The sequence below is a fragment of the Loxodonta africana genome, chromosome 3 (genome assembly GCF_030014295.1).
Source record: "Loxodonta africana isolate mLoxAfr1 chromosome 3, mLoxAfr1.hap2, whole genome shotgun sequence".
Lineage (NCBI taxonomy): Eukaryota > Metazoa > Chordata > Mammalia > Proboscidea > Elephantidae > Loxodonta > Loxodonta africana.
Genome location: NC_087344.1, coordinates 34,414,473 through 34,438,633, shown reverse-complemented (window position 1 = coordinate 34,438,633; position 24,161 = coordinate 34,414,473). Strand labels below are relative to the sequence as shown.

Sequence of the window (24,161 nt, the reverse complement as noted above, 5' to 3'; positions counted from 1 at the left end):
CGACCGCTTCCCACCCATGAGGGGTCCCTAGAGTCCAAAACCAGGAGACCAGTAGGTTATGCCAAGGGGAGCTGGGACAGGGACAGACAGACGGACAGAGCAGATGGCAGTTGGTAGGCTGGCCATGGTGGGACGTGAGGGCTGGTTGGTGACGTGGTGCGGGGCAGGCGGGCTGCAGCCCTGGGCCTCAGTGCTGACCTGTAGCTCGGCCCCGTTAGTCCAGGTGCGGGCCTCTCCCGAGCGGAACGCCGCCTTACGCCGGGGCTTAATGACCTACACAAATGGGGAGTTGAGATCGACATCAACAGTGTCCTCCTGTTGGTGCTCATAGCCCGTCCACGCAGGACAGGCTGCTTCTAAAGGGAGAAGAGTGCTACCTAGGGCTTGAGAAAGCATGATTAGAGACAGACAAATGGCTTCCAGGGAGATACAACTGCCCACAGCCAGCTTCAGATCTACAAGGGGAAAGCAAAGGATAAAAAGACCAGAGGAACTTGACTTCAAACTTGTCTCTCCTTAGTCTTGCCCATATGCTCCTACCGACACCCGTTTCGTGTCTCACTGCGGCTCTCAGAAGAGTCCTTTCAGACAAGAAGTACTTTTCAACTGGCACGCTGCAAGCGAAAGCTACAAACCTAAAGAAACTGCAAATTAGTGTTTTTACTGCCAAACGCCACCATTAAGTGCAATTTAAACACGCAGCTGACAATCAGGCAGATGAGTGCTGAGTAGACGGAAGCATCCGGAACATCCTGCCTGCTAGGGGCGGTTCCCTGCCAAGGAGGTACAGCCATGGGAAGCCTGTGTGTCCTGAGCACCAAAGGCCTGGGCTCACCTGCTTGAGTGCGGGGTGTGGTGCAGTGGTGGGCTCTGCCTTGGCCTGCGTGGGTGTACCCTGCTGCAGCAGCCGCTGCTCCATCTCCTGCTCCTGCTGTAGTGCCTTCACGAAGGCGGCCTTCAGCCGGCTGGTGTGCTCCACCTTGAGGGCCCGCTTCTGGCTGGAGGTCATGCAGGTCTCGCACATGATGGCGCCACCCTTCTCCTCACGCCAGCGGCATGTGAAGTCCGTCTTGCACTGTGCACACGTGTAGGGCTCACGGGATAGCAGTGCTGCGGCGGCCGACACCTTGCCTGCTGGAAGGAGGGGACTTCTGTCAGTGGCAAGGGCGCACTACAAGAGCCCCCGATCAAGGGCAGGCCACAGTTAGCGTCTGCTTGGTGAATACATATCGAGCACCAACTCTGTGCCAGGCACTACGGCCTCCAGTAAACTTTGCTACTGAAGCAAAGCCGAACTATTGTAGAAAATGGTGAGTGAAACCTATGGAACTTACTCTCCAAAGAGCTCTGGTCCCCTTCCCACGGGAGGGCACTTCCACCCACAAATGCAGCAGGAAACCTTGTGGGGAAGGGGGTGGGGTCTATCCCTCCCTGTGCTGTGCCATTAGGTCACCACCAGGGCAGAGTGGTGCAGAGCAGATCTCACCCCCCCACCGGCCCTCATAGCCACAGCAGCGGCCCCTTGTCCCAGAGGTGGTTGTTAAAAGTGGGTGAGCTCTCAGGACCACACAGCCCAGGTCCAGACACAGGCCTGGCAGCAGGAGTCCCCCGACAAGACCAGGCATGCCAAGGCCCGACACCCTGAGTTGTTCTAGGCAGAGGCGTCCTTACTCTCAGCTCAGTCTCGTGCCTCGGACCCAGCTTCTCCTAGCCACCGTTGGTGTGTCCTTTCACTCCTAAGACCCCCACATCATGCAGCTGAACTCTACTCAAGTGGCTTCAGGAGAGGTGGGTGCAGGGAGTCCCCACCTGGCACTGGGTGTCCCTCCTATAACCGTATCTGCCCTGTACCTCCCCGGAGCCTGTAGGAAGTGCTGCCCAATATCCCAAAGATGCTCCTCCATGTTCCCTCCGCCCACCCACTGCCATCACAGGCCAGCACAGCTGCACCCAGGACAGAAGCTGGGGGCCTGGTCCTCATTGGGCATGATCAGAGCAGGTACTCCGTGACATAGCCACAAAGTTACCTAACTCTACAGAAGGCAGGGGACCAAAGACAAACATGTGTCCCTGAGACTCTAACAACAGCTCTGGGCACACAGTGAACAATCCACCTGCCCTGGTACCCCCCCTCTGCTCCACTCCAACCAGGGACCCCTTGGCCTGGCTTGGTTCCCCCATCCCACCCCAGAATTCCCTGTCCCACCCTGACCCTGCTCCCCAAACCCTCACCCCACCCTGGCCCCTGCTCACCTTGAGTCTCCAGCAGGTTCTTCACCACCTCCTCCAGGCCCACCAGGTAGATAAACTCGTTATTGGCAGCACTGGGCAGGAAACTCATCTCAGGGGCAGGGGGCTTGGGTGGGGGGATTTCCAGCAGCGTCTTCTCCAGCTGTTTTCGAAGTGCAAGCTTGGCGGCTGCCTGCCGGCTGGCTGGGGAATCACCAGGAGCAGCCACGGCTGCAGTGCCCGTGGTGGTGGTGCCCGTCTGGGCAGAGGTGGCTGTCGTCCCTTTCAGCGATGCAGGGGAGGCCTTTTGGGGGAAGACATCTGTCAGGAGTGTAGACACACTGAGGTGGACCCTAAGTGCTCCTGCCACCCAGGACCCCTGCCAGCTGCGTGTGCCAACAATCCCTCAGACCCCTGTAACTCCCAATGGATTCAAAGAACTAGTTAGCCCAGGGAACCAGCATCAAACTTGTTCACCTGTGGGACGATGTATCCTTCAAACAGATGTACCAAGGTTTAACTAGTGCCCAGTAAATGGTGCCCACGTAAATACATAACCCAGCACGTGCTGGCCCAAGTACCCCTACGACGCCTCCCAACATTGCTCTCAGGTGTGAATCCTCACAGGTGTGTGACAGGTGCTTCCCCCCAGATGACAGCATGGAGCAGCTCGGCAGGGGGATTATTTGGAGATGGCCAACGTCTGAGCTCATGTGTCCTTGCTGGGACATTAGAACTAGGGGTAGCAGTTTCAGACCCAATCCCTGCCCCCAAGCCCTCCTCTTTCCCACTCGTCCCGCACTAGTTCATCCTCTTCATCTGAGCCCATGGGTGGCCCTTCGCTGGGTCTCCTTGATCTAATTCCCCACATCCCCCAGGACACTGTCTACTACCGCACTCTCCCTAAAACCCACAACTGGTTAGGGCAGTGCCTTCAGCTAAAGGGGCTGAAGACCCTTCTGGAAATCTGAGGAAGATGTGTACACCACCCCCCAGGAAGAGGAACATATCCAAAGATCTGCACATACCACATCTTGGGGCTTTCACAGAGCCCCACTGCCCCAGAAAGCAGCAGGAGCCCTTACACAAAGGACAATGCCCACACCATGGCGCCTCTGCCTCTGGCCGGCTCCCACCCTCATGAGGCCTCCCAGCCCCATGGGAGTAGACCATACTCCCCCCCATCCTCTCCTGTGCTCATGGCATACTGAGGCCTGGAACAGGGTCTGCTCGCAGTAGGTGCTGGGTGGGGTTCATGGGTGAATGAGGGTGCTGTGAACACTGTCAGGTCAGGCTCTGTCCAGACACCCCTGTGGTGCCAGGCCTGTGCTACCTCTGCACCTGCATGCTACTTCAAAGGACCAGGGCCTGCCCAGAGTTATCCACCACTGCCCTGCTCCATCTGAGGAGGCTGCACTGGTGGGTTCCAGCTGCCATACCAAGAGCGCACTGCTCCGGAGGAGAAAGGGAAAGCAAACTCGTCAGTCAGCAAATCCAGCACCCGGTCATTCTGCGTGTCTGTCACACGCACTCCCCTGCTGGCTGCTGTGGGTGGGAGGATACGGACCGACCCATCTCCGAGGCTGGGCACAAAGGTGAGGGGGTGAGCTGCTAAGAATAGACGTGCTGGCTCTGCAGGAACATCTGCAGATGCACTTCCCTCTTGCGTACCCAGCAGAACAAACGGGTGTTCCACACAGAAGACATGAATCAACAAGAGCAGCAGAAGGGATGGGGGGGGTCCCACACAGCAGCAGGGGGCAGCACAGATTCTGGACACCTCACCTTATCTACCCTCCAAAACCTGCTGTCCCCCACACCTAGCCCCTGTTGCCAGGCCTGAAACTGGGCGCCCGCGCCCACAGACCAGTGAGTGCCCCCACCCTCACCCCCAGGGACCAGGGAGCACCCTCATTCTCACCCCCAGGGACCAGTGAGAATATCCTGCCCTCACCCCTCCCACCTGCTTTTTACCCATCCCTGCCTCAATGTTTCTGCTTAGGTTTGCGTCCCACCCCACTTCCAACCCCCCACATCTGCCCCCCACCTGGCTGCTGGGAGGATCTTCCTCAGTGGCAATCTGGACGTGAGCCCCCTGCTCCCAATGCCCCTGGCCCTGAGGGTGTAGGCAGACACCACTGACCCCAGCACATGCATGACCCCTGTGGCCCACCTGGGGGATGTTGACAAGCAGACCAGCATTGGGCACGTTGGCAACTCGGATCAGGCCCTGCTGGATGATCCTCTGTCCCTGGATCTGCACACTGGGAACGGACGCCCTGGGGGCCAGGAGCAGCGGGGGCGGCCCTGTTCCGGAATGCTGTCGGATGTTGTGGATTTGCTGGTGGGGAGGAGCGGGGACACAAGTCTGTCTGAGATGACAGCAGGGCGGTGGCTCTCAGCACCACACCCAAAGCCCCTCAGTTAGCCCTCAGGGCTCCCAGACCACCGAGCCCTCCTGTCTGCTCACCTGGGCCCCACGGACAAGCGGAGGCATGACGACCTGGGCGTTGGGCTGTGGCCCTGGCTTTGAGGATGCCTGCTGTCCACCGCGGACCAGGGGTGGTGGGATGACACTGCCGGGCATGCGGGCCGAGGAGGCCTGTGGGCGACACCCCCAGCCCCCGAGTTCACACGTGCTTGTGGAAACACCAGCTGTGCTTGGAAAAGTACACGGTGGTTCAAACAGAAGGCTGAAAGGCCTCAGTATTTAGTCTAAAACACGGGAGAACCGGGAACAGATGTCAGCAAGGCTGTGCAGACCTGGCTCACACCGTGTGGGCTTGGGACTGCTGGGGGAAGGCTCTCCCAACTATAGAAACAAGGCCTGGATGTGGGACAGGCTGCCCCTGACTACATATGATTTTGGTGTCCTCCTCATACTGGAGGGTCGGGGCTTTGTGGGGATGGCCACGTGGGCACTGCTATCACTGGCCCCCTTCTCTTGCTCACGATGTCAACGGTGACTAGCGTTTGGGCAACTCAGGGGCCCTGAAAGTCCTGCTGCGTCAGTCAGATGGGCAGGCAACTTTATGCCCTGGAAGATGGCCCTGCCCAGACTTAAAAACGGCCCAGTGCGGGGACACTCACCTGTAGCGACGGCTTGCCAGCAGGAATGTTCTGGGTGCCCCGCACAAGCGGGGGAGGTGTGGTCACGGAGCTTGCAGAAGAGCCAGCAGGCTGTAGAAGAGCAGAGGACATGAGGTGAGCAGAATCCAGGCCTAAGCAAGTTGTCCGGATGGTGATAGTGTCTCTGAGGGCCACAGATGTTCTTACCCCTTGATGCAACGGGTACTCGAGGGCTCTGCGTCCAGCCAAGTGGATAGCCCTGCCTGATGCTCACCGACATGGTGTGAACAGGGTGTGCTCAGCCAAGGACAGGGACCGCACACCACCACCCCTCCCCCCGCCCCCGCCAGGTCCTCAGCTCCATTTTCTGCTGCCGACACTGCATGAGCCACCCAGGGGACAGAGGGACCAGGGGCCTGATGAGGGCACCCCGATCCCTGCAAGATGTAGGGAAAGTGTGTGTCAGAGCTGTGCACCACCCTGTGGAGGGCCAACAGCGTGACTCACTTTGAGTCTTCGAAAACTGACAAAATGGAAAAAATGAATAGGAATCCCACTAGTGAGTGCATGGAAAGCATTTCTCACATAGATTAACAGACACCCGTGTAGCAAGACCCCGGATGTGTGTACGGCGTCTGAGAAAACTACGCAAAAGCAGAGTCTCAGTACCACCCCCAAGTTAGGTGAGAGACTGCCTCCTCCTGTCCTCCCCCTACAGCAATGCATGTCATCTATCATCCAAAACACTTTTACGTTTAGTTTATTGAGACAGTCATTCAACTAATAAGAACAAGAGAATAATGCCAACACTAACAAGGAATCTTCCCAGCACGGGGCACTAAAAAGTCCTACGAAACAAACCTGAAGTTCTTTGAGTCACTTCTGTGGTGAAAGCTGCCATCCACAGTGGGCTGTGCTTAGAAACAACAGAGCTGAGAGCCTCAGGCTCAGGAAGATATGATAGGTCCAGGAGGAGCCCAGAATGTGGTGCTGTGTGCCCAGAGCACATGTTGCTGGACAGCCCAGCAACCTGGCCCAACATGCCTGGCCCAGATGAACCATGACACAGAGACACAGAGGGAGGGAACGTGGTAACTATTACAATGCCCCTACAGGCCCCAGGGTATGTGCTGCCCCTGTACCCAGTACGCGTGCCCAACGGAGGCAGCCTTTCTGGAAAAAGCTCTTAACCCGGAAACATACTTCTAACACCAAGACGCCTGTTTTCAATGTTAGGGAGTAACACAATGCTTTTAGTCTAAGGGAAGCAAAATTTAAATACTTAGATCCAGGATATTCTACAGACTGAACATCCTTTTAGATAGATCCAAAATATGTACTTGAGTCTGCAAATTTCCATCCAGACACTGCCTTGCCCCACACCACCTAGAGACAGACCCCTGAAAGTCCCCATCTCCCTTGGCCCTGGAACTGAGGAGGGCAGTGGGTCAGGGTAACACAGTGGCTGGTGCTGCACCACACCTGCCACGACTTGCGGCTCTGAGCGGTAGCCCCGACCCGAAGGAGAACGGACACACACGCTCACTTTCTGGGCAGTGGTTTCCTTCTGAATCTGACTCTGCCGCAACTTTTTCAATAAGACGAGTTTTGCTTCTTCTAATCTTAACTCTTCTTTTAGTTGCTTAATCATCCTTTCTCGTTCTTCAGGACTACTTTTCTGTAAGATCAAGAAATAAGGGTTGAGAAAGCAGGGGGATGCAGACCCCAAATTCTCATAAAAAGACCAGACTTAATGGTCTGAGACTAGAAGGACCCCAGTGGTCATGGCCCCCAGACCTCCTGTTGGCCCAGGACAGGAACCATTCCCAAAGCCAACTCTTCAGACAGGGATTGGACTGGACAATGGGTTGGAGAGGGATGCTGGTGAGGAGTGAGCTTCTTGGATCAGGTGGACACTTGAGACTATGTTGGCATCTCCTGCCTGGAGGGGAGATGAGAGGGTGGAGGGGCTTAGAAGCTGGCAAAATGGACACGAAAAGAGAGGGCGGAGGGAGGGAGCGGGTTGTCTCATTAGGGGGAGAGCAATCCGGAGTATGTAGCAAAGTGTATGTAAGTTTTTGTGTGAAAGACTGACTTGATTTGTAAACTTTCACTTAAAGCACAATAAAAATTAAAAAGAAAAGAGGGTTGATGGAAAGGGTCAGACGGTTCCACTTGAACACAAGTGCCTAAGTGGGGCCAGGCCACAGGACGAAGGATGCTAACAAGAGTCAGTGCTCCCCTGGAAGTGTGATGTGGGACGAGGAGGGCTCACCATGAGGTCCTCGGTGCTGGTCTCCATCAGCGCCACCCTCATCAGCCCGTTCACCCGTGGACTGGCTGGCTGCTCGCCATCCGAGAGCACAATCACATCAGGTGAGGGAGCTCTCCTCTCAGCCTTCACATCACTGTGGACAGAGACAGTGGATGTTGTGACATGTCACCAGAGCCCATACCCTGAGAACCACAAACCAGCCTGTGGGCATGCAGTGAGCAGGTGAGCGCCTGCCCCCCACCCTGGCCACCCCACCCACCAGCCTGTGGCCAGCTGTCCCTTGGACTGCCCTCCCGAGGTCCCTACATCACGTGCCATACTCACATCTCACACTGCCCTCTCCCACGCCACCAGTATCAGACATACTAGGCCTTAGCAGCAAGGGCTGTTCTTTGGTGCCCATTCCATCTCCCCAGGCCAACAGCGTCTAGACACCCAGTCACTGTCTAGTTGAGTGACAGGAACATTTTAGTGCATGCACAACTTCCTCCTCTATGTCATGGGCCTGGCACCGGGTCTGAGCTGCAGACGGGGCCACTGAGTACTGGCTACACATCCCAGAGTCAGGGCCACCACTCCACCACGCTGGATCCAGTAAGGGCAACCCTGGCCCCAGACAAGAGAGCCCTCTCTCTGCCTACCCTCACCCCTAGGTGACTGATGTACAGGGAGAGGTACACAGGGCAGTGGAGGAAACACAGCATGGCTCTTCCCACAGATCTGGGGACTGTCTTGTCTCCCCCTCCCTCTCATGCTCACATAGGCCGGGTGCTGCCCCCCACCCCAGATTCTCCCACCCAGAAGTCCCAGTTCAAACTGCATCATTTCAGCCCATGCCTCCCCTTCCCTGCTTTCTCTGCGCTGCAAGCTCGGCGCACAGCTCCCTCCCCATGCCCTGTGGTGGCAGAGCTGGGGACAAGAAAGCCTAGGACACTGCTGTCGCATCCTCATTTATTTTCTATTTGTCAGGATGAAGTTACAAACGGCCACATGCATGGCTGAGGGGCCTGTACGAGAATGTTTTGGGCTGACCTGCACAGGCCCCTCCCACCATGGAGAAAGTTCAGGCTGACCTGCACAGGTCCTTTCCAAGACAGAGAATGTTCCATGCTGACCAGTATGGGAACCTCCCACAATGCTCGCAGGCACACATTTCACTGAACCCGAGCAAGAATACACCTGTGATGGGTCCTCTAGCGACGCAGATGCTACGTGGACGGCAGGAACAGCACTGAGGCCTTCACCTGAGCACTGATGCCCATAGGCCAGGAGTATAGGGCCCAGCCAGAGACCGTTTCTCCCCAAGCAAGTCTAACCCATACCCCACTGAGTCAAGCTGATTCTGACTCATAGCGATCCTGCCCCAGAGAGTTTCCAAGGAGCACCTGGTGAATTCAAACTGCTGACCTTTTGGTTATCAGCCATAGCACTTAACCACTACACCACCAGGGTTTCCAAGAAAGTCTAAAGTCCCTTGAAAAAGAGGCAACTGGCGGGGCCCAGCACTCAGTAGGTGAATGAACGACACACGTCCCTAGGTGGCGCTGTGACCCTGAGAATGAAATCAGAAGAGCTTCTCGATAAAGTTAACTGGAGGAACAGGTCGCTGACTGAGGACAGGATTGGGGTTAGAGTGCGTGCCCACAGCCACTCTACTCCTGGAATGACCTGGGACAGGGAAGCACCAGCCTGGAGCCCTACTCCACACTCCCCTGGACCCTCCATGTTCAGAGCCACAAGGCACAGCACTTTCTACCCCAGCCCCCACCCAGCCTGAGGTAAACAGGCACGAAGGGACAGGCTTCAAAGCAAAGTCCCTTGACGAGGGTGACCAGCCACATTCTGGAGTTGGACACAGGTCACTTATATAGTAACCGGGGCATCCTGTCCCATCCAAGCTTGCTGGTGTCCTCACTGGCCATACTGCCTAGCAAGAGAATCTGCTTTCAGGTGACCCCACGAGTCCTGTCCCAGGTCGCTGAGGGGGCACACCTTAGTTGTCCACACAGGCATGGATGCAGCTTCCAGATGCCTCTAGTTCTATCCAGGGTCTCTGAGTGCACACTTGACTTCAGGAAGGACAAGCACAGATTCCTTCCTAGGTCTCTGAAGGCACACCTGAGTTCTTTACACAGCACGATGTCCCACAGACAGGCAGGCTTCTCTCTGGCTCCACAGCAATCCCTGGACCCAGCTCACAGGTGGCAAGGTAGCCACTGGTGGCGCTGGCCTCAGCCCGGGTGGGCCCCAGGTACTCCAGGTGGGCCAAGGAGTAACTCTGGTATAACTGTGTCTAAGGTTACGGCCTCAGAGAGGCTTTCAGGCCAGATGTACACTATCTATGCCTGAGAACAATGGCAACCTCCACGTATTTGCCCTCCTGCATTGGGTGCATACTTCTTCCAGAGAGATGCTCACAGAACTCAACCTGCCAGGAGAGCCGGGCAGGGTCCTGAGGGCTACCCTGCCCAGCGGCTGTGGCGTGCCAAAGTGACCACAGCTTGACTGACCACAGGGCTCTCGCCCTAGCCACATCTTGGCCCAGGGTGATCAATAACCCCTTCCAGGGGATGATGTCACCTCCCACCAGAGCAGCTCAGCATCCAGGCAGCCAGCAGGGAGTGAACTTCCTGTATGTTAATCAGGCCACCAAAAAGTCATGTGACAAAGGCATTTCCCTCCCTGGTCATGTGACCCTTTAACTGTGCCTTCCAACGTGAAAACCATGGCAACAGCCAGTTCCAGCCGGTTTGTGACATGCAGCCTTCATTTTGAGAAGTGAGGTGGGGCTCAGGTGCTGTCAGAAAATGGAGGCGCATGTACCCCGCCCACTCACTGGTCCGCGTGGCTGCAGAACTTCCTGTCACCCTGGCCAGGACAGCTCTGCTGTGAGGGGCAGTCGTCCCTCCCCAGCCACCAGTGTCCAAACCTAGAAACTTTACCAGGCTGAACTTTTAAAGTGAAGGACCTTCAAACCTTTCAGTGATGTCCCAGGAAGTTCTTCAAGTTCAGGCAAAAAACCATCCCTTGAATAAAACAGCTGCCCCAAATTACAGTACGTATTACTAAAAAAATTTTTTTATAAAAACCACTTGGGCCAGAAGCTGGAGAGCAGAGCGAGAAGACTGCCTCCTGCACCAGCTCCCCCCACCCACCCCCCACACTCCCTGTGGGGAAGGGGCAGGTCGTGCTATCTATGTGGGCATCAGAACTCATGAGATGTGGACACGCTGAGAAGCCAGCCCTTATATCTTGGGAACTCATGTAGGCTATTAGGATGAGAAAAGATTCTACTAACCTATGACACCCCTAAGGAGCCAACCAGACCATCACCAAATCAATGCCTCCCTGGACACCCTGCAGAGCTGTGGGGGCACGGTGGGTTGGACAGGCTGCAGCCCTCAGTTCCCGCCAGTGATTTCAAGGGAGGACTGAAATCATGAGCCTCAACACGAAGTTAAACCAGCCACAAAGGAGACTCAGCCACACCCACGGGTAAGACGACCACTCTCACTGCTCATCAGCGTGGTTCGCATTCTGTATCCTCAGCCCCATGCCAGGGAAGAGGGTCATTGAGGGAGCCCAGAACTATCCTTGGGACCTGACTTTGTCTCCTATGTCAATGTCCAGGGAGGGCATACGCTCTTCCTTCCACCACCCACCCACCTGTCCATCTGTCCATCCATTCACATTTTCGTAAAATGCACCCAAGAACCAGGCAGTGGGGGCAGGCCCTGGATAAAATACATTATATCCTTCCAGGGTCACAGTGCACCTGGAAGGACAGATACACAGGTTAAGTAGGAGGGGGAGGGATGGGGCAAAGGAAGGGAGGGCTGAGACACAGGAGGTTCTCTCACGGAAGACGACCTGGCTTTGCCCAGGGAGGGTGTCTGGCCCATGTCCTGGCCTCCGGCTGGCTGCTCAGGGGTCCACAGCCTTTTCAGAAAATGGAACCTCAGCTGCCAGGACCTGCTCACTCAGAACCATCCTTTGGATGGTCCTAGATAAGAACTGAGAAGGCAGAGCTCTAGGGCTCCTCACCCCTCCTGCCCACAGCCCCAGAGGTGGAGCATCATCACCCATCTGACAGGCTCGTTAGGGGGTCCCTGAGGAAGAGGGGCTCACTGGTCTTCCCTGCTTGGGTACTGACCTGCCCAGGACTCTCAGCATGGAGCACGGACAGCCCAGGCACAGCTCTAAATATGCCTCCCCAGCCCCCCTGCAGTCAGGGATGTTCCCAGGGTGACCACAGACTGGTCCAGGGCCACCTAAAAGCCCTGGGCTGACACAGACCATGTCAGTGCGCACTGGGCCTGAGCCTGCTCCCCTTCCATCCTGCTTCCCACCAGCCTCAGGAGAGGTGCCCCTCTCCCCTGGGCCTGAAAAGTAGCTAGAGGAGTGCAGCCGTGGGCTGGTCACAGACTGACAGCCAGAGGACTCCAGAGCTTCAGAGTTGTGCGGGCGGCTTATAGGACCCCCCCGCCCCACTACAGCTCTCACTCTACACAGCAGGGCCCCGAGCCCCTGCCCAGCTACCTCCAGGGGACTCAGAGCTTTCAAAAGGCTGCTCCCACCAAGCCAAAGGGCTGGGTAGAGGCCCCACCAAGTCCGAAGTGGCCAGCTCTGCCACCCTCAAGTGGCTGCCACGAGCATGCAGCGGTGCTGAGCTCAGGCTGCAGTGCTGCTACCACTGCTCCTCAAGGGAACATGAGGGGCCCAGCAGGGAGAAGCCGTTCCATCACCAGGTAACGTACTCAGCAGTTTGCCCTACCTTTTCCGGGGTAGGGTTGGGGGAACCTGGAGGAGCCTCCACCTGGCGGGCCAGAGGTCAGTATCTCCCTCCACGAATGGCTAAGCAAGACTAGCCCTCATCCTGATCTGATGACCACTACCTTCCAGAGCCATCACAGCCAGGGTCCAGAGCTTCTGGGGCCTCAGGTAGCCCAGGAATTAGCACAGCAGGAGCACCCTCCAGCAGTGGTAGAGCCATGAGTGGCCGGGGTCCATTCCTACTGCCCCAATGAGCACAGGGAGAGTGGAGCCTACCACCTGTACACCCCACTGGAGGCCTCCACACCAGGGTCACCTTCAGAACTTTGGGAATTCGAAGCAAGCCCTCCTTGGGTCCCCAGCACTGGGCAGCGTGCCATGTGGGCCTGCATGTCACGGCACAGGACTTCTGTCACCAAACCTCAGTGATAAGGTGATCCCCCAGCGACCATGAGGGGTCAGACGTTAGCCTCACAGGCGGTTTCTACAAGGAAGCGCATGCTTGGCACACAGTGCGCTACCGATAAACAGGCTGTCCAAAGTGATACGAAGACTCAGACTCCACGAAAAAGGGCTGGTTTGGCTCTTATTGATGCCGTGTCCCCAACCCTCATGGAAGGGAAGATAGAGTTCCTCCAAGGTGCAGGATGGGGTTTATGAACTCACACCTCACCAATGCATGCCAGCTTCCTGACTCCTGCCACCCAAGAGGCCACCTCACATCTGCAGGCCCCTTGGTGCAGGTACTAACACGCACAGGCTCACACACTGCACCTTGGGCACCTTCCAGGAGCCACCTGAGCGTCCAAGGCCATGCTCTCCGAGCTCTGGGCTCACCCGCTGAGCTCAAAAGGACACCCCACCCCTTAGAGACAAGGCTGTGCCCCAAGGCCAAATGCAGGGCTCAGGCTGCCCGGGTGCCCTGATCCCTCCCAGACTCCCACCATCCCCTGCTTTTTGCTGCCTTGGTCCCTCAGCTGATTTCTCTGCTTCTGCCCTGTGTCCATTACTAGCCCTCCCCACCTGCTCGGTAACTTGAGACCCTCTTAGTAGAGATGTCGAGAGAAAACCACAGGCCTGCCTCGGGGGAGGAGGTCAGGATGTTCCATGCTTCTCTGCACAGAGGCCACTGTGGTGGGCAGCTGGGGCACAACTGAAGCCTTCACTCTTCCTGGAAACTCAGGTCCACTCACACAGGGCCCTGCACTGCTGCGAATCCTGCACAACCACCTCTGAAGATGTGATACCTCAGGGAGGAGGCGGCACAGCCCAAGCGTCAGCCCACGCCAGTGACACAGCCAAGTCACACAACCCAGCCAGGGAGATGCAGAGGCCTTGCTGCAGCTGGAAGCAAGGACAAGGACCAGTCCAGGGGCTGTAGGGGGCTGCAAGAGAACCCCATGGACACACGCATGGGTCCTGCAGTCAGCAACTGCACCATGCTGTTGTTGTTAGGTGTCATCAAGTTGGTTCTGACTCACAGCAATCCCACGTACGACAGAGCAAAATACTGCCCAGTCCTGCACCATCCTCATAATCGTTGCTATGTTTGAGCCCCTTGTTGCAGCCACTGTGTCAATACATCTCATTGAGGGTCTTCCTCTTTTTCACTGATCCTCTACCAAGCAGGGTGTCCTTCTCCAGGGACTACTCTCTCCTGATAACGTGTTTAAAGTACGAAAGACGAAGTCTCCCTATCCTTCATTCTAATGAGCACTGTGGCTATACTTCTTCCAAGACAGACTTGTTCATTCTTCTGCCAGTCTGTGGTATATTCAATATTCTTCGCCAAAACCATAATTTAAAGGCATCAGTTCTTCTTCAGTCTTCCACACCCACCCAAGGAGATTAGGGCAGCATGACCACACACAGTAATTCCAACAGGACCCCGACACCACCAAGAAAAGCTGGTCTAGTCCAGCAAGGAAGAACACTCCAGAAGAAATGACTACTGCCCAGCAGAACTGGGAGTCTGGCTCAGCAATATCTGGGAACTGTCTGGAATGTCTGCTCCCTAGACAGACCCACCCTCCGTGTAGACCTTATGACAGCTCCATTGTGAGAGGGTCTCCCTGTTACCCAGATTCAAGGCGTAACGGTGCTGGGAGGCTGAGAACCTCCACACACCTGTGCCAGTAGGTACCTGGCTCACCCTGGCACCGGGCCTGTAGGCTCACTGCTGGTGAGAGCATGGGGTCTGGGACTGGCACCTGCCTAGTGGTGCCCAGGAAGACAAGAAGGGCTTCATGTGGGCAGTTGTCAGCTAATAGCCTCACCTTGGCTGTAAAGTGCCTTGGGGACGGCTCATGGCTTCCTTCACAGAAACAGAGCACGTGACAGTCACCGTATGTGAATAAAACCACACGCAACAGTCCCCACTTGCAATGACTACAAACCTGATCACAGAGGGAAAAGCCCCCCGGGTGGCCTAGAAATTCCCCACCAGGCAAATTCCTGGATCCCTCACCTTCACCTGGTGGACTCCAAGCGCCCTCCAGGACTCAACTCAGATCCTCCCAGACAAGCGCAGCGCAGAGGCTGTAGAGTGGCCTGTGAGGACCACAGAAGTTTTGTCACGAGGTCCTGGGTGCCTTTCTGGTTGCATGGGACCCAGCATGGCCAAAAAATCCCGAGACTCAGTTTCTTCATCTGTAGCATGGGCCTCCACTTGCTTCAAGTTGTAGATTTTAAATGGCACAGAAAGCATATCCCTGGCCTAGGCACAGCGACCTCACTCCAGACCATCTGAGCACACACTCTTCTGCTGATCACCCTTCTGCTGTCATCTATCTCTAGATTCGCCCCTGGAACTGGATGCCGCAGGACAAGCCCGTCAGCCCAGAACATTTTGCCTCAGCGGTCAGATGTGGAGCAGACAGATTAGGCAGGGCGTTGCTCCCTTCTGTGCACACCTACAGCCCCTCCTGGCCTGCTTGCACACCTTGGTGCAGGCCACGAACCCAAGCATCCTGGGACTCTCCCGGGACTTCCGTGAAGTCAGAATCACATCCTCAACAGCATTAGGACGCCACCTGCCTGCTTGAGGTGCCACTGCTCTCCTGGACGTGGTGCTGATGTCCACCTGCCAGGGTAAAAGCAGCCAAGGGTGAGATGCAGGTGTCTGAGCCCAGGTCAGGATGGGCACCCTACAGTGCTGGGTTCCAGTGTCACCACCAACACATGCTACGGTGAGGAGTGTCCCTGACGGAGGAGCGGGAGCAGCCGTTTATCACGCCTGGCCTGAAGTGTGCACTAGGAGTGGGAGGTTCACCTAAGACACTCATCCCAGGGTCGGGGTCATCTCTAAGGATGGCTCGTGTGCAACACCAGCATTACTTTGAAGAATGACACAAGGGCATACTATGGTTATGCAGCAGACATTTCTCCAAAAATAGTCCAAGAGAGCCTGCTGCCTCCAGAAAAAAGGCAGACAGTATTTGTCACCAGAATAAACTCTGAGTTTTCAATAAGCAAAATCAGTTTGGGAAAACTTGTATTTGCCACTATGAGCTCAACTGCTTCCCAATACATCAGTGGTGATATGAACAAATCCTGTTTTTGATACCAAATGATGAAATGTGTCAATACTGGAAAGATTTTGTAACTCAGCGATCTAGTTATTTTTCAAGGCTCCATAACGTTATATAGTCACATGCGAGTAAACAATCACTTGATCATTCCAGGCAGAAAAGAGATCTTTGAGCAGAAGGATCCCAAATGATGTGCGTAGGTACTGTCCCTGGAGGAGGAGAGTGTCACCCGCCCCTCAGTGTGGGCTGCGCATGGCAGTGTCTTTCATTGCATGGGAGAGAAAAAGGGGAAAGAGCGCTTCACAGTGGACCCACATGACAGCACACCTTGGTCAGGTGAGCAAAGTCAACATCAGTAGATTAGTCAGGTGAAAGCATATGCTCTGGATGAGGTGACGAGACGGGCGCTCACCTCCATGATCTTCCTCCCAAAACCCCATCACCCCAAGCCAACCATGAGAAAAATTCCAATATTGGGGTATCCCACAAAACACCTGACCAGCACCCCTCAAAACCATCACGATCCCAAAAACAAGTCTATGAAAATGTCACAGCCCAGAGGACCCTAAGGAGATGACATGATGACTAAATGTCATGTGGGTTCTAGGACAGAACAGGACATTAGAGAAACATTAAGGAACTTCAAATAAAGCATGTTGTTATTCAGTGCCATCAAGTCAATTCCGACTCATAGCAACCCTATAGAATACAGCAGAACTGCTCCATTGGGTTTTCTCGTCTGTAATCTTTACAGAGGCAGACTGCCACATCTTTCTCCCATAGAGCTGCCGGGTGGGTCTGAACCGCCAACCGCTTAACTGTTGCACCACCAAACCCGTTGCCATTGGGTCCATTCTGACTTAGGGATTTTAGTTAGTATCAACATCCAGTATTGGCGCACTTAGTTTTGACACATGCAGCACAGTCATCTGTTAACGACAGGCAACTGAGGTGGGTACATGGAAACTATCTGCAGCTTTTCCATAAACCCAAAACTATTCTAAAATTGTTCATTTTTAAAAAAAGATTATTCAGAGCACAAGAGGTTTTAACATAACCAAGTATAAAAAGTTCAGCAATGAGGTTTCAGATTTTACAGTGTAACTGCCCCTCCTGAAACTATGCTCTGTGCCGGGTATTGTCTTAAAGGAGGATACCACAACTGCCCACGCTCCCTCAGCCCGTGTCTCCATGTGGAGCTGGTTTTTCTCAAGCACTTCGACCCAACCACAGGTCACCACCATGTTGAGTGCAGGAGATGTGAGAATCTAGCTGCCTTCTCACGAGGCCAAGTGTTAAGGAGATTTACAAAACAGTTATCTCTTATTAATAGAAATGTTATTTACGTTAACATGCAATAAGTTTGTTAGTGTTATGTTGAAATAAATTAATATGTATTTTCAAGTCTTTGCGTGTAGTAAATACCCACAAGCATGCTCCACACCCCAAGCATTTCCGCAGTACTTGCTGATCTCAGGAGTGTTCTGGGCCCAAGGTCCAGCAGGGCTGAACCGGTGCTGACGGGCCAACCTGTCTTTAAACAGAGAGCAGTCCTGCTAGCACATCACGGCCACTGGGCTTCTCCTGTTGCCAAAGTTGTATGAGAACCACAGCAAGTGCTAAAAATTTAATAAACCCAAAAACAAATCCACTGGTGTCAAGTCAATTTTGACTCATAACAACCCACCCTATACGACAGAGTAGAACTGCTCCATGGGGTTTCCAAGGTTGTAATCTTTTCAGAAAGGAGCCCTGGTGGCACAGCGGTTAAGCACTCGGCTGCTAACCAAAAGGCTGGCGGTTTGAACCCACCAGCTAGTCCACTGGAGAAAGCTCTGAAGGACAAATGCTGGTGAGGGATCCCCACCTCCCCGCCCCCAGCCAACGATGTCCCCAGGTCTCCATCAATAAGAAGCACCCTTTCCGAGGCCAGGATCACCCCCATTTCTAGAGCACAGCGTTGTGAAGGCAATGGGAGGGGTGGTGGTGGTGGCAGACCAGGGAGCGCAAGTTGGGAGTGACATCCTTACCTCCTGCTGGGCTCATGTGCACCCCCCTGTGATGCCCTACATAAGGTGGGCCTCACATTTCAATTACTTCAGAGCTGGGGTTGGAGAGGTCCTGGCTAGAGGCAGGTGGACAGAGTTTAGAGGAGGAGCCAGTAGGCTGGTCGAGGAGGACACAGAGGCCAGAGGCAGGGACAGCAGTGCCAGGCCAGGGCTTCTGAGTGGATGCACCCCTCTGCTCCCAAGAGCCGAGCGTGCTGCAGACGGCCAATAAACCAGAGCAGGCTCTGGACTAGAAGCAGCCCTGGAATGTACCCTCAACCTCTCTTGAAAGCAGCCCAGGAACAAAGTCGGCAAATGAAGGGCTGCCACTGGCCCACATGGACCTGAGATGGGGCTCCTGACCTCCCCAAACTCTGGAAAGCACCATATCACACAAGGAAGCAGACTTCTTCCTCCCAAAGCCTCCATACCCCCGAACCAGAGAACCCAGCCCTTTCTGAGCCACTTGTCCAACAGCTGAGGCCTGTTCACCATTTCGTTTGGGCGCACACTCAAATGAGACATTCCAACAGACAGCTGCGTGGGGTGGCCCCAGAGGAAGAAACAGGGCTGAGGGTGTTGCTAGAGGGCCCCTCCAGACCTCTGCAAGCCCTCTCCCAGGCGGTTCTGCGGTACCCCTAGCACAGAGATGAGGCCACAGTTGCACCAGAGCCCAGACCTCTCAAGAAACCAAGTGGTCGAAGCATCGAGAGCAACTATAACGCAACCTTAAGGAGAAGAACATGGCAATCTCTATTAAAATTGTTAGCTGCCATCAGGTTGGCCCCAACTTGTGGCAACCCATGCACAAAAAAGACTGCCCAGTCCTGTGCCATCCCTATGGTTGGCTGCAGATCAGACCACTGGGATCCACAGGACCTTCATGAGCTGATTTTTGGAAGTAGATCACCAGGCTTTTGTTCCTAGTCCATCTTGGTCTGGAAGCTCTGCTGAAACCTTTTTGCATCAGAGCCACATACCAGCCTCCACTGAAAGATGAGTGATTGTTGCATATGAGGTGCACTGGCTGGGAATCGAAGCCAGGTCTCCCACATGGCCGATGAGAATTCTACCACTAAACCACCACTGCCCCCTACAGCCATTCCAGTGGGTCTGTAGTTTACAGAGACCTGTTTCATGGCACAGCGTATGGTCTGTCCTGGAGAATGCTCCACGTGTGCTTGAGTATGTTCTCTGCAGGCATCAGGTGGCCTCTTCTATAGAAGCCAGTTAGCTGAGTGGGTTAATAGTGTTGACAGTGTTGTGACGACTCTCAAATAACCTTTCCGGTATAGTTGTCCTAACCAATTATTGGGGGGGAGGGGGGTACTGAAGTCTGACTACAGTTGAATTGTCTGTTTCTATGCTTCAGACACTGGGGGACTCTACTGTGAGGCATACATACATTTGTAACCCACATCTTCCCAATGTATGGGCCCTTTCATCATTATGAAATGCCCCTCTTTGGCTCTAATAACATTTTCTGTCTTTGAGGCTATTTTATCTGATATTCATAAAGTCACTCCAGCTCTAATACAGTTATTGTATGTATGGCATATCTTTTTCCATCCCTTTACTTTTAGTCTATTTGTGTCCTCGAGTCTAAAAGGGGTGTCACTTACAGACAACATAAGTTTAGTGAGATCTGGCCTTTTTCTTTAAATCCAGTCTGACAGGGGAGTGCTCTGACCATTCATATTCCAGGCTGACAATTTTCTTCTTCCGGCACAGTGAATGTGTCATTCAGCTCCCCTTTGGTCTCTGCTGTTTCAGACGAGGAGTCAGAAGTTCATCATATCGATGCTCCCCTCCATGTTATCAGTTATGAGTACCTTTTCCTTGCCGCATTCAAGATTTTCTCTTTTCTTTGGCTTTCAACAGCTTGACTGTGGTGTATTTAGGTGTAGATCTCTTTGTATTTATGCTACTTGGGGTTCAACAGGCTTCTTGATGAGTTTCTCCTCAAATTTGGGACTTTTTGGCTTTTATTTCTTTGATGTTTTGTCTTATCCCAACCATGGCCACAACCTCAGGCTAACAGGTTGGTCTTCCCTGCTCATCCATCTCCAAGAATGTCACTTCCACCAACAAAGCCACAGGGCCCATGTGCCACCCTCCACTCCAAGTCAGGCAAGCCCCCTAAAACGCCAGCAGAGGAGCTGTGGTTCCTCACAGCCTGCACCGTCCTACAGAACCTTGTCACCAACAGAGTCGCAGACAGGGATGGGAGCAGTCCCAAGCCAAATGCCATAGAGTCCCACTGTTCTCACCCAAGCTTCAGCAGGTTTTTGAGCATAAACACTTCTCAGACTATTGTATGCCTCTGGTCAATTTACAAAGTGCTGATTTTTTTTCCCCCCCTATTCTGTGCAGCTTTACAGTTGATCTTTGGGGAAGGATTTGATGATCTCACTAACCATAGCTGGAAGTTGCTCTCCAATTCTGATCAATTTATTTTGAAAATAAAACACACACTGGAAGGCTAAGTCAGAGAAACTGCCAAGTTAAAGAGAGACAGGGAAAGGGAGGGGAGGGGGAGACAGAACAAGAAATGATCGTACCCCTTTATCTGCCTCCGGATGCTCCTAATCAGCCCACTATAATAAAAATAAAACCTTGGTGATTTTACTGCCTCTAGCCTTCAATATGCCCAAATTGGATCACAAGACACTACGAAGAATAAGACAGTACAAAAGAAAAAGAGGTCATTTTGAAAGGGAGTCAAATAGAAATTCTGTAAGTAAAATACTAAACTGTAGTGAAAATGGATTAACTACAGCTATACTCTCCAATACGGATCAATCTCACAAACTAAGTGAAATCAGGCAGACAGAAGGTACCTACTATAGGATTCCATTTACTTAAAGTACAAAACCAGAAAAATATTATCTGTGCTGTTAGAAGTTAAGACAGCAGTTACCCCTGGAGAAGTAGTGACAGCAAGTGGATACAAAGGGGCTTCTGTGGTGCTAGAATGTTCTATTTCTGGATTTGGGTTACAAAGGTACCTTCAGTTTGTGAAAACTTACACATTGTTACGTACCTTATGCTTCAATTAAAAAGTTATAAGAACTTCTTAAATTAAAATACAAAGTGAAATTCTCTCTGCAGAACAATTTAAAGTTGGCCTGTTAGTCTTACACAGACAAAATGAGTTTGAAGCCAGCGTTTTGGCCACCCTAACCTGTGGTCAGGCATGGCTACGCCTCTGGGTCTGCCCTTGTAGACACTGAACACCAACCTGAAAGGGATAGGGGAACTAAGTCACGATAGAGGCAGGTGCCAAGCCAGACCCCCTCAACGAGGATCTGAAGGCTGTCCACTTTTATCACAGTAACCAGGACTAGCCAAAGGTTTCTAAAGTCTAGTTTTAGAATGGCTCGTGGGGGCTTGATCCTGTGATTCTGCAATACGCACCTTCCACCAAGGAGTGGACAGAGCATTCTATGTGGTACCTCAGGAGCACTAGCTCTCCACCTTACATCCTGTTTCCAGTAAAGAGTAGAAGGGCAGTCAACAAAACTCCATGGTTTGTCTGGCGCTGACAGTGACTGTAGATACACGTTGTTGGTCCCCTCCTACCGCCCTGGCAGGTGCAGCTGTCGTCCCATTTTACAAGTGAACGGAGTGCTGCCCAGAGCATCTGGGATTGTGATCAGAACCCAGCCTTGCCTACTCGCCTCAATCTGGGCTTCTTCCATGCCTCACACTGCTGTCAGGATGCCGGAAGCCTCCACAAATGCTATAAGGACTCCCCTAGTCCTGCAGGAGGACCCCGCCCCTGCACTCCCTCTCACCCTTCACATGTCATATCATTCCAACCATCTTCAGAACACAGTATCGCAGAGTCTGAATGACCCTCGTTTGGAAGCAGACAGACAGCAGGAAAACGAGACAAAGAGGTCTGGAGGCCAAATGGTGGCCCCTCACCGCACTAACAAAAAGATCCGGGCTTTAGTTCCAGCTCTGAACCCACCCAACACTTAACTTCCTACTTGCAGAAGGGACACGCTGCCACTGGCTCACCCTGCAGGCCGACAGTGGAGGCTATGAAAAAACACACAGAAAGAGCCAGGAACACAAGCAAGACCAGCAGCCCCTCCTCTCCTGCCCCAGCTCCAAATCCACCACTGGCTGCTTACTCACCTGAGAAGTCATGAACTTCTCTCCTAGTGAGAACTGAGCTACAGGGAGGAAGAAAAGACCCACATTTACAATTTTACTTTTGGAAGTTTGAAAAAGGCCTCTTGGTTTCAGAACAGGGACTGCGGAGATAAAAATAAAAACAAAAGTCGCCATCAAGTCGACTCCAACTCACGGTGACCCCCCGTATGTCAGAGAACTGCGCTCTACAGGGTTTTCAACAGCTGATTTTTCAGAAGTAGATCACCAGGCCTTTCTTCTGACTTGAACCACCAACCTTTCAGTTGGCAGCTGAGTACGTTCATCATTTGCAACACCCTGGGACTCCACGGAAAGCAAAGTTAGCCAGAAAAGGTCTTTTTGGCTGGCAGGAACATAGAGCACATCCCCCCTATATAGATGGAGTGGGATCTTCCTGTTTATCTCAAGGAGGCAAGAATTTACCAAGTTATCTTAAGAATTTACAAAGTTGTAAGACACCAGACCAGGCGATCTCTAAAGTCCTTACCATTCTAGCAGTCTGGTTCCAACACGGATTTACCACAAAACTGCAAATCAGGACCCTCGGAGGGTCTGTCCCACCTCACAGGGAGGTGAGGTGGTGCCAGCTTCCGGCAGCAGCCACCCAGCCACAGACTCAGAGGAGCAAGCCTTTTGTGGAGGAGAAATCCTGGCTGCGGCAAGAGATGGAGCTCTCAACTCCGCTTTTCAGAGTTACGAGGCTAGAGGGAAGCCCTGGGTAGGCTCTGGCATGACAGATGTGGAAGTTCTGGGGGCACGGCTCCCACCAGCGCTCCAAGGTGAGGGGAGGTCAAGGAAGTTCCTGGCTGCTCTATGAGAGCAGGTTCTGGGTCTGAATTCTTCTTCCCAGGCAGCGGAGGAAAAAAAAAAAAAAACCCATAGCAATTGAGTCGATGCCAACTCATAGGACCCTACAGGACAGAGCAGAACTGTCCCATAGGATTTTCAGCACATGGTGAATGTGAACTGCCAACCTTTTGGTTAGCGGCCGTAGTTCTTAACCACTACGCCACTATGGTTTCCCACAGGCAGAAACAAAGGCAGGTTTTTGAGCAAAGAAACAGGGTGGTGGATTGAGTCCTATTTCTTTCAAGGTTTTACCTTAAGAGCCTCAAAACTGTGAATTATCATAGAAGTCACTCCTGAGTAACCAGTACTGACTAGGGAAAGGGCAGGAGGGGGCATAGAGACATCGTGTGGAGGGAGTGGCAGCCCTGCCTGAAGTGCCTGGGGGTGGGGATGAAAGCAACTGAAAAATCCCCCCACACCAACACGTACACATTGAAGGTGTCCTGGATGGGCATTCTCACCCTGTTCCCATCCCTGTCCCCAGCCAAGCATCCCTAGCTCCCTACCCTCAAATCTGAAAAGCCAAGAGGCATGACCCAACGAAAAACTAATTTCTACTGACACTCAAGTTTTCCTTTAAGAACAAAAGCACGAGTCTGGCTGAACGTTGGTCCTTGTTTACCAAAGAGCTGCTGCTGGCAGAGGAGCCACTGCAGGTGCACCTCCCAGCCCTCCGGGCCCCCCCACCCCTAGCCACAAACGGGAACACAGAGACGCATGGGCGTCCCTTTGGCTGAGATGGCTGGTCAGCAGCGGTGGGGCAGTAGCAGGGCTGGAGCCCACCCCACATGGCCAAATACCTCTGCCCCCATGTCAACTCACCTCTGTGAGGTGCACATGTTCAAGGGCCTGTCACCCACCTCTGCTCCTCAGCTCTGCCCACAGCTACTTGCACCTCCACCTGGCCCTGTCACAACCCTTCCCATGGCTGGGACCCCATCCCAAGCCCACTCACCTCTGCGAGGTGCGCATGTCCACAGGCCCATCAGCCACCTGCCCTTCGCCTACTCTCCCTGTCTCGACTGCTCTGGGCGGCCCTGGGCCCAGGACTGTGCCTGGCTCAGCCCGCACTGTCGTGTCGGCCCCCGTTGTCAAGTCTGAGGCCACCAGCCCTCTGTCCATCTTCATCCTCTTGCCATCGGCATGGTCCTCGGCTGGGTCCCGCTCAGGCGCCCGCTTCTGGCCTCGGGTCCGGCATGCCTCCTCGGTCATTCTGAACTGCGG

At 53.8% G+C, this 24,161-nt stretch overlaps 1 protein-coding gene across 12 annotated transcripts in view; it reads right to left on the bottom strand.

Moving 5' to 3' along the window:
- The window catches only part of GATAD2A (GATA zinc finger domain containing 2A), an 82,745-nt gene that overhangs the window by 5,525 nt on the left and 53,059 nt on the right, over positions 1-24,161 (bottom strand). For 6 of the 12 annotated variants that reach the window (XM_064281024.1, XM_010593200.3, XM_064281025.1 and 3 more), the window contains 9 exons: positions 23,893-24,155; positions 7,574-7,706; positions 6,845-6,976; positions 5,320-5,409; positions 4,700-4,831; positions 4,403-4,570; positions 2,254-2,533; positions 836-1,134; positions 199-273 (listed from right to left, as the gene is read on the bottom strand). In XM_064281024.1, the coding sequence (XP_064137094.1) occupies positions 199-273; positions 836-1,134; positions 2,254-2,533; positions 4,403-4,570; positions 4,700-4,831; positions 5,320-5,409; positions 6,845-6,976; positions 7,574-7,706; positions 23,893-24,149 (1,566 nt within the window). In that variant the 5' untranslated portion in view covers positions 24,150-24,155. Of the gene's footprint in view, positions 1-198; positions 274-835; positions 1,135-2,253; positions 2,534-4,402; positions 4,571-4,699; positions 4,832-5,319; positions 5,410-6,844; positions 6,977-7,573; positions 7,707-23,892; positions 24,156-24,161 lie in introns of those variants that run through there. The other 6 variants (XM_064281031.1, XM_064281032.1, XM_064281033.1 and 3 more) reach the window with 4 other exon arrangements.